At 40.8% G+C, this 10,128-nt stretch overlaps 1 protein-coding gene across 1 annotated transcript in view; it reads left to right on the top strand.

Moving 5' to 3' along the window:
• The first annotated feature begins 415 nt into the window (after positions 1-415).
• TENM2 (teneurin transmembrane protein 2) overlaps positions 416-10,128 on the top strand; it is an 897,969-nt gene continuing 888,256 nt past the window's right edge. The window contains exon 1 of the mRNA XM_036312664.1: positions 416-656. Within this exon, the coding sequence (XP_036168557.1) occupies positions 431-656 (226 nt within the window). The 5' untranslated portion in view covers positions 416-430. The remainder of the gene's footprint in view (positions 657-10,128) is intronic.

Here is a 10,128-nt window from a genome sequence, read left to right as displayed (position 1 = left end):
ATTAAAGAATGATAAAATCAGTCTTGCTTTCAACTGTTTCATAGTAAGATCTTGCATGAGAATGACAGACATATCATATCATCGGTGCACATAGAGAAAATCAAAAGATGACTTATTTTTCCTATTATCCCCCACCCCCCAATCTATTAAATTAAACAGCAAGAAAAGTAATTTACTGTATCGAGTTCTTCTATTTAGGCCGATGGTTTAAGTATACATTAAGCATTTGCAGGAGATTATGCAGCACTGACCAAATTCGCCTTTTAATGTTGTTATCTGAGTCAGAACGTGAGTCAGAACGAAAGGCGGCATTTTCTTATAATCACAGTGTTCTTTGTTTCCTTTGGTGTGCTTAGGTGGCCACGTGACCCGTGCCAACACTCAGGCCTGACTTTCCTGAAATCATCAGCGCCCTGCCTGATCTGCAATAATGGATGTGAAGGACCGGCGACACCGCTCTCTGACCCGCGGGCGGTGTGGCAAGGAGTGCCGCTACACCAGCTCCTCACTGGACAGCGAGGACTGCCGCGTGCCCACGCAGAAGTCCTACAGCTCCAGCGAGACCCTGAAGGCCTATGACCATGACAGCAGGATGCACTACGGAAACCGAGTCACAGACCTCGTTCACCGGGAGTCGGATGAGTTCCCAAGACAAGGTATGTGGAGCGGCGCCCGCTGACTCACTGTCCTTTGTTCCTGACTTGCCATGTTGTGTGTCATTGATGGCTAAGGCCCGTGACAACTGGGGCAGAGCCTGGCGCCGTTGAGCGGTCCCTTAGAGCTTAGGCAAGAGCGGTCCTTTACATCCACTGTATCAAGTGCCTGTGGGTTTCACAGAATTGCTTCTGTGGTCCTGGATACTAAATTCTTTGACAATTTGGGGGTTGCTTTTGGGCACACGCCAAGGTAGGGTTTGACTGATTTAACCTAACAGCAGACCCTCAGCTCCATATAGGGTATATTTCTCTTGAATTCTAGTATTTTGATTTCTTGGGGGAAGAAAACATTTGTCTCCCAAGTACTAACAGTTGACATTCTCTTCATGTTCGATATCCGAAAGGAATTGGTTATCACCCCTCAGGGTTGCTGTCAGTGTATGGAAGTGTGGGCGTAAGCAGTATAGCCAAGTTGATTCACCAGCCCGAAGTCTTGTGTGTTGCCTTCCAGCCTTGCTGTGTGTGCAGTTTGCATCCACGGCTTAGCAAAGCTACAAGTGAATGCACAGAAATGCAGTGGATGCACTGGGAAGGGTCCACCTGCCAGTGCCAGGGGTCGAGGCCCCGCCTGCCTGATTATTACATTACTGAGTCTTTATTTCTTGTTACAGTACATGGTTGCAACTAATTTCCTTCCTCCGGCTACCTTACCTTGTTTCCCAGTCCTTTTCGGCTGCTGTAACAAAATGCCACAGACGGTGGCTTACAAACAACAGAAATGCATTTAGCATGAAGGGACAGACAGATTTGGTGTCTGAGGAGGGCTCTCTTTCTGGATCAGGAACAGCTGTCTTTTCCTGTGTCCTCACATAGCTGAGGGGGTTCAGGCAGCCCTCTGGGGCCTCTTTTATGAGGGCACTGACACCCATGCATGAGCACTCACCCTCATGACCTAATCACCTCCCAAAGGCCCTGCTTCCAAATACCAAAGGGATTAGGTTTTAATATAAGAATTTGGAGGGGAGGGTCACAAGCATTCAGTCTACAGCAGCTTGAATTCCATTTCTAGTTGCTTAACTTCCTTAAATTACTTTACTTATCTTTCTTTTCTTTATTTCTTAGAAGACTATATATATATATATATATATATATATATATATATATATATCATATATAAAATCTATAACACAGCAGCTTTGCTAAAAAACATATTTCCATATGCTCCCAGTTCATCCTAGCTCCAGCTTTAATAAACTATTCCCCCAAATCAGCCAAGAAACAGTTAAAATTGTGTTTCCATTGCACTTATAGACCCTAGCAAGATACAATTTTCATTTAATCTTCACTCTTATTTTCCGAGTTATCTTCATGTAAATGAAACACATTTCAAATGGGAGGGGGGGGGTGTTGCTTGAAAATTGCTCTGTATCAAATGCCTTTGATCTCCGAGCTACTTCAACAAGTGTTTTACCTCAAGTTCTCACCAGAATGCCAAAGTGCGTGTAGTGGGAAGTGGAAAAAGAAAAGAAGAGGCACAGCGTCATTCTTGAAGGGAGTGTTTAAATGTCCAGTATGAAAAGTCGTGACACCTTCCTGTTATTTCCAAGAGCATCACCAATACAAGATGCAGATATTTGGGAAGGTGGTGCACGTTCACCTTGGTTGAAAGCCTTTCGTCTTCTGCTGTATTTCTGGTCTCATTTGCCGTGTTGCGCATACATTTTGTGTCTCGTGGTTCTGTGCTGAAAAGTGTGCTCTCCTTCCTAAGCCTCATTAAGGGTGCCTCCTGGCTTCTGCATCCTTGCGCGCTGATCTGTAGGCCCAGATCATTGTTGAATTGTGGACGGGCCTGTCACCTTCCCCCTTAATAATATGGAGGCACAATGAAGCCACGTGCTGGGGTTTTATTTTCCAATATACCTTTATTCCTCCTGTTTAACCTTGCTCCATTGATAACAGTGGAAGTTGCTTGGCCCTATCAGACTCATCGCTTTGCAATTAACAATTCACACATGCCATGGTGTTGTTATTGAGCCCATCTTTGTTTGTGTAATGTGTTTGCAGGAATTAAAAAACTGTGCAGGCCAAAAGTAAAAATGAAAAGGCATTGGAAAGTATTTGCATATGCAAGTGCCATTCCTTCTGAAGACATCTATGAATTTATGCATGAAAATGTAGTCAGGGTCTGAGTGGATCTACTTTGATGGGTTCTGAAATTGAACTCTGCAGGAAGTAAATAAGCACATATTTAAGGAGAGGGGGGAACAGGAGGTACAATCTGGCGAGCAACGCATTCGACATGAAACTTAGCCTCTGCAGAGAGGGTTAAAATAAATTTTACACTCAGTAATAACAATCATTTTTTCAAATGTCATGCATTTCCCATTTTATTTCCCTATTCATGAAATCAAAGAGCAGGATCGTCTCGGTACTTATTAGCCTAGAGGTACATTAGCGAGGATCATAGCGCGATCATCTCCTGTGGTATTCTTATCTAAAACCCAAGACACTGATTATAAAACAAACACGCTTCTCACATCCACGCAAGTTTGGCAAACACAGTTGGATGACTCTCCAGATGCTCTGAGTGGAAAGGAATTGCCAGCCAGTGAAGTGATGCAGGGCTAGGGTCAGACCTTGTCCAGTTTCCCCAGCTGGCCAGCTGCAAGGTATCAAATGTGAGAGGCTGCAGGGCCCAGCAGGAGAGAGGGGCCAGGTCTTCCCCTGAGAAGCTTACAGAAGCTCCTGTCAAAATGACACCTTCTTGCTTGCTTTCAACACCGAATCCTCTTCTGCCTTCTTCTTCTGGGGGCCTCTTAAGCAGAGAAAGACGATGCAAATTACCTGTCTGACCTCTATCATGTTGGATCCTCCTGGTGTGAGGGGAGGAAATGGCTGACCTTACGTCTGTGGCCATTGGAGTAATGAGTAATTAGTTAATGACTAATCCTGCAATAAATAGCATCCTAGTGGTCGGAGTGTTAATGCCCCTGACAAAAGTGCCCAGTGGTCTGATTTGTGATCAGACCCAGGCCCAATCCACCCTGTAAAGGAGGTGCCACTTTGAATAATAGAGGTCGGCCGAGTTCCCAGGCAAGTTGTATAAGCTTGTTCTTTGGGACTCTGAAGTGCAGGTATAGAGCGGTATGATATACAAGTCACGTTGCCATGTCTTAAGAGCCTAAATTTGGGCTTGACCTTGACTTTTGTATATGTGTGTGCCTGTGACTCTACCAGGCATTCTGTGCCTTGCTAGGATTAGTACACAGTATGAGGCTATGGTGAAAAACAGTGACAATAACAGTAACAGTAACAGAATAATGTCTAATACCAGTATGCACTTCCTACATGTCAGGTGCTGGGCTAAGCATTTTGCTTGTATTAACTCAGTTAAGGTTCACAATGATCGTGTGAGATGGGCAATATTATTACTTCCTTTTTTTTTTTTTTTTTTTTTTTTTTTTTTTTTTTTTTACAGATTAGGAAACTGAGACGTGGAGAGATTCATTAAATCATCCAAGGTCACTAACTTAGGAATAGTTAGAGACAGGCTTCCAATCAGAGTTAGATTTAATGTGTTTGATCACCTCCCCGATGCATAAATAGAGAACCAAAAGACAAGTCATTAAAGACTCAGAGGCTAGGAAGAGTCTATGAAGTTCAGTTCATAAACTTTTTAGGGGTCCACCCCTTTAAACTTCCTTAATAATAAAGGACCTATAGTCACTAATATTGACTGAACAGATCATGAGGAGTATACCAGCATCCCACAGATCCGTAGTCCTGTTCTCACCCATTTTCTCCATTTCCATCACCACCCCAGACTCCCTGAAAGTGTTTCTAGCTGCAGTCCCTCCCAACAGACCACTATTAAAGGAAAAGTTTCCTACTGTCCAAATACTCTCCCCTCCCCTACTGTCATCACCTTTTTGCACAACCTTTCAACCTAGAACACTAACCAAGAAAGGCATGGCTATCTAAATGTTATTGCTCAGGTCAGCAGAACCAGCTGGTGTCTGAGCAAGCCAAGACCCTGTAGCCCAGAGAGGTCAGCCAGGCTTCTCATTCCTCAGACAGCCCAGCCCTTTGTCCCACTTAGCAGTGCAAGTCTCTGGAGAGGGGGCTGAGATCGAATTCTCTCTCTGCACCTCAGGCAGAAGAAAGAACTGGGGGAAGTTTGGATTTTTAAGCCAATGCTTGCACCAGTTCTCTCAATCAGTTCTAGCACTGAAATAACTTTCAGCAGCCCTTCGATGCACAAATACATAAACACATACACACATATACATATTAAGCTTGGTGTGATTTGGGTATTTCATAAACCATTTCTCACTCCTGTGATCTTTAAAACAATTCGAGCATAATTTTTTGCTCTGTGTAATTTGCCAAAGCATAAATTTAACCCATGTTAATGAGCTTAAAACCCAGGAACAACTAGTAAGCAACAGTGTTACCTGTATTGATTCAATTAATCTATATATAATTGTTGACACACTTTGAAAAACCTGTGAGCATTTCTGTGTACACCATTGTTGTAAAATTGTTATTTTTTAAGGCACCCAAAGCAACAGTTAGAAAGGTTTTATTTTGAAAAATGCCAATCTCTTAATTTAATTTACTTTCAAAAAACAACTTTTAGATTTTAGTGAAGTTCAAGAGTTTGGTCAATACTTGGAAGGCTGAAAAGTACCTTGAGAAGATTGCTTTCAAATTATTCTCCTGCCTCTAGGCAGGAGTTCTGTTCAAAACTCAACTGAGAATACATGTGCCTCTTAGTCTTCAGTTGTGTTGTTTGTTTTTAAAAATCTTTAGAGGAAAAAAAAAAGACTCTACAGTCTTTCAATGTAATAAGGCTTGTTGTCTTCTGGCTGGCTAACTTAAATCTATGTTGCTTCATATGAGAGGCATATGGGAGAATAGTTAGAAGCAGACCAGAGTTAAATTGTGTCAGCATCCTAGTACTCATGTTCTACCAGGGTGGACCTTATAAGGCCCACAATATCATTTGTTCTGGCCCTGCTAAGGCATTAGGGGTGAGTGCATTAAATGTTTGACCAAATATAGCAGGCTAATTTTTAAGCTGATAATTTTTACGTTATAAATATTCAAATGGCCTTTGGCAGAAAAAAGGTTCCCCACCCCTGTTAGGTTCTCCTTTTCTCTATCTGTAAAAGTTCCCACCAATGTAATTATTGGGATAATTTCTAACAATTATGTGTTTGTCACTCTATGGACATTGTCTTTCTCTTAATAAGTGATGACTAAAGGCTAGTGGCTATTATTATAATTAGTGTCATTTCAATCCTATTGCCAGCAAAAGTGGTGGTCATTTATTGCGTGCAACAGAAATTTCTTCTCTTGCATTTGTTTCCCGTGACTTGAAAAATTCTGACATCTTCAAACCCTGAATTTCTCCTGAAGTTGTTGATAGAGTGTGTTTGACTCCCTGTGCACCATACCTTTTGCTCCCAAAGATGAATGTAACTCACACCTTATTTCCCTATTTTTAGAAAGGAATGAAAGATACCATCTAACAGCTGTCAACTCGTGCCAACACACTGTAATAGAGTTGCTAGTCAGACAGTTTTACAAGTTAAAAAAAAAAAGATTGAGAAAATGCTCTAACATAGTGCTATTGGATACAAACAATTTTTTTAAAAGATGTGCATTTTGTGGCAGATAATTAAATGTAAATCTTAGGAATGGGTTTAATTAAGAGAAGACCATCCATATAATCTCTGGATGGAAATTAATTCATTCTTATCACTTCATATGTAATAATTTGAGGTCTGTGTCACTTAGTCAATTTTATCCGGATTTTCTTTGTTTATATTCACTGCCCTTCTAGGATTACATCTATATATTTCAGTCATTGTGGCCATTGGGTAACAGTCTTTATGTTTGCCCAATCATTATCCTTCGTGTACAGTCAACTCTGCATTCAACATTGGCTCTAACTTTCAATCATTTTCCTGCTCTTCTCTGGTAGTAACTTACCAGTCCCACCCTTAATCCTCTACTTGTTCTTCTCCATGGCATTTTCTTGAGAATGATATTGTCCTTACAAGTACAGCATTCACTGTTTCTGCTTGCCAAAATTGTTTCAGTTACAAGTGAAAGAAAGATAATAATATCCCAAATGAGACTAGCTATTTCAAAAATAGGACTGTAGAATAGCAACGCTTTTCATCTCATAGTTTTCATTCCCTTTACTTGGCTTTACCCTTCAAAAAGGTTTATTTGAAGATTTCTTTTGACAACCCCACTCTCATACTCTCTTCCCTTGGTCGCATCATTGGTAAGAGATGTTTTTGTTTTATTTTTTGTTTGTTTGTTTGTTTGTTTTCCCACACTTGAGCAGAACATTTCCAAGAAAGATTCAGGTAGGGCTGGCATGGACATATGACAATGTCCCTATCACTCTGACTTTAGTTGGCTATGTCTTGCACTTAGACTTACCCTGTGCCTGGAGATAGCTTTGAGTGAACACCTCCTAAATCCAATGGAATAGATTCCACATGGGAAAGAAAGGGAAGTAGGTAAGGGATACTGATTGATTTAATAACAGATGCTCACATTCCCAGTGATGCTGAAATCTAAGGTAAGTATGGTACTTCCAAGCTCCATTTCTACTTTCCTCACTGCTGTTGGAGTATTTCTTCTTAGATAACCAAGTGGCAAACAATATTTTTTCCTCAAAATATATTTCCACTTATTATTTCCCGGCTTTGGGAAATAGTATCACAACTCTTGCTTTTTAGGTAGAGTCTGCCAAAACTCACTCTTTTTTCTTGATTCTTTATATTGCAGTTCACCAGATCACAACCATTATTCCTTCTTAATTTATCACATTTCCGATGTTCACGTTTCATGAGAAGTTGCCAACTTTTCTTCACCATTTAAATTGCTTCCCTTTCTCAGACTTCCTCCATATATTTTTCATAGAATGAATAGTCTTAGGTTTTTAAAGCACTTCCCTGTACTTGTCTATTTACTGAAATTAATTCAAAAATATTGGGGGGGGGGTACTTGTGGGAAAACTGTATTATGAGACTTAGCAATGAATAAGGCCTGGTTTCTAGCCTTAAAAAAGCTTGGAAATTCTGAAGAGGACAGGTATGATAGACATGTAACTAGGTACAGTTTGAGAAACACCAAGGAAGGGAAAACATTGGATAGTTTTGGAGAGATAGCCAACTTAGAATTTCACAGTAAGGATATCAGAAATTGTGACATCCTTTTATGCACTTGAAGAATGAGGAGAAGTTGGGAGATCAAGCAGGCAAGAAAGAGTGTTCAAACCAAACATAGTATACAGGGATAGCAAAGTAGGTTTATAGTTGTGAGTACATGAAACACGGAGCTTATTTTTGTATTATTATTTAACTAGAGGCCCGTTGCATGAAGAGATTCGTGCAATAGGCCTTCCCTTTCCCTCGCTGCCAGCACCGGTTTTCCTCCAGCACCCGGGACCCAGGCCTTCACTCCAGCCCAGAGCCTTCAGTCTTCGCTCCGCCGCTTCATGCCTATGTATGCAAATTAACTGCCATCAAAGATGCATACTCTCCTGATTGGCTTGTGAGCATAGCGGAGGGATGGTCAATTTACATGTTTGTCTATTATTACGTAAGATTATTGCATTAGTTTCCTTATGAACAACTGAAACCTACTTTTGCCCACACCTGTATGCAAAAGGTCCAGAGGTGACACTGCTTCCAAGGATCTAAATGAAGTTCAGGTTAGCTGAATGTGGAATGGGGACAGACGAGCTAGAGTGGTAGAGGGAAGAACTGGATCATAAAGGCACTTCAGGGAGATCATGCTGGCTTTGCTTTATGTAATGCGTTACAGGGAGATAAGATGGTCAGTGAGATGAGTTAGGAGTTGTATTTCACCTAGGCAAAGGAGTCTTAAAACCTGAACTGGGATAGTGGAGATGGTTCGGGAAGTATTGACTTTTTAGAACACTGAAAAAGGGGAGGTAGATATATTATTCTGGGACTTTTGTGCATCAACCACTTTCTTTTCCTACAAAAAGATTATTGCCTTTCTGATGCTGAATTTCCTTAAAGAGCCAGGAGAGGTCAATGCTTGCAAACAACTCTTAAATGAGAATGCATAGATTATTAGGTCAAGTCCTCCTGGAATGGTGACATAAGCCTGAATATAAAAATGTGTTGTTACAAGAATTTGCATTTTTTTCTTCAACATTTTAGGTTCCCACCTATGCAAAGAGTAGCACCAGCAACAGAACACCTCATATTGGTCCAAAGCAAGGAAAATACTGTGTTGCATACACCACTTCTCTATGTGACTACATACCCTGTTAATTTTCCACCAGTTGCTAAATAAATCAGGGACACAGCAGATGTGAGGTGTGTGTGTGTGTGTGTGTGTGTGTGTGTGTGTATGTGTGTGTGTGAACAAGTGAGTGTGTATTGTATCCCTGCCAATTGATATGTTGACTAGCAAAGCTGAGGATGTGCAGAAAGCAGAATCAGTACTTCCAGGCATCTGATGGGACAAGCAAAGTGGGGTAGGGGAGAGGAGTCAAGGATATTGCTTACAAAGGTTTGTGGTTACAAAAACTGACTAAATGTTAGTGATAATCACCAGGGTTTGAAATGGAGGATGAGCCAGTTTGTGACAATGGACCTTTTGAATTTGAGGTGCTTTTATGCCATGCATGTATAAGATAGCTAACAAACAGCTGAATGTACAGTTCTGAAATTCTGGAGAGAGGGATGAACAGAGTAGAGATTTAGGAATTGACAGCTAATAATTTCATGGGAATTAGTGTGATCATCCAAGAAAAAATGTACAAAGAAAAGAAATAGGGGGCTCACATGAGAACACAGGTAATCAATGAACAGGAAAAGGAAGAAGACATTTCAGTGGGAGTAAATAGAAAAGAAACCTTACTTTCCTTACATGGTCTACTCAGTCAGTCCAGACTTGAATTAGCATTCAAAACATTAGTTTTATTTACCAATCTACTACTCAGAGTTGGTTTCCTTTTTATCCCAAATAATGGTTACAAAGTTAATGCACACAGATGATTCTTGGCTCCTAAATATGTTTTAGTTGGCCTACAGATTGCTTTAGAAAATTTGAATAGAGTGCGTGTAGCCAGTCTATTCATATTTCAGTTGCCTTAGACTTCATGTCTGCCTTTTGTTTAAGTCCTCCTGTTCAGTCATTTATTGTATATGTTAGGCCCCTGAAGGCTATTGCAATTGCAAAAATATCACAGACCTTCCTATGTTCAATCCTTCTTTGTAAAATGCTTATCTACCTATTCCAAATCCATTTATCCCACAAACTTAACCTCTTTGGTGACATCTCTGCCCTCCAAATTCCAGTGGCCCTTAATGTGTTGCTATTGTTATTATCCTCTTTGTGAGTGACTCAGCATAACAGCACATGGTTCCATGACTCCTGTGAATCGGGAGATAAGCAAAGTACTCTGCAG

The sequence above is a fragment of the Myotis myotis genome, unplaced genomic scaffold, assembly GCF_014108235.1.
Source record: "Myotis myotis isolate mMyoMyo1 unplaced genomic scaffold, mMyoMyo1.p scaffold_m19_p_6, whole genome shotgun sequence".
Lineage (NCBI taxonomy): Eukaryota > Metazoa > Chordata > Mammalia > Chiroptera > Vespertilionidae > Myotis > Myotis myotis.
This window is presented reverse-complemented; position numbering and strand designations above follow the sequence as displayed.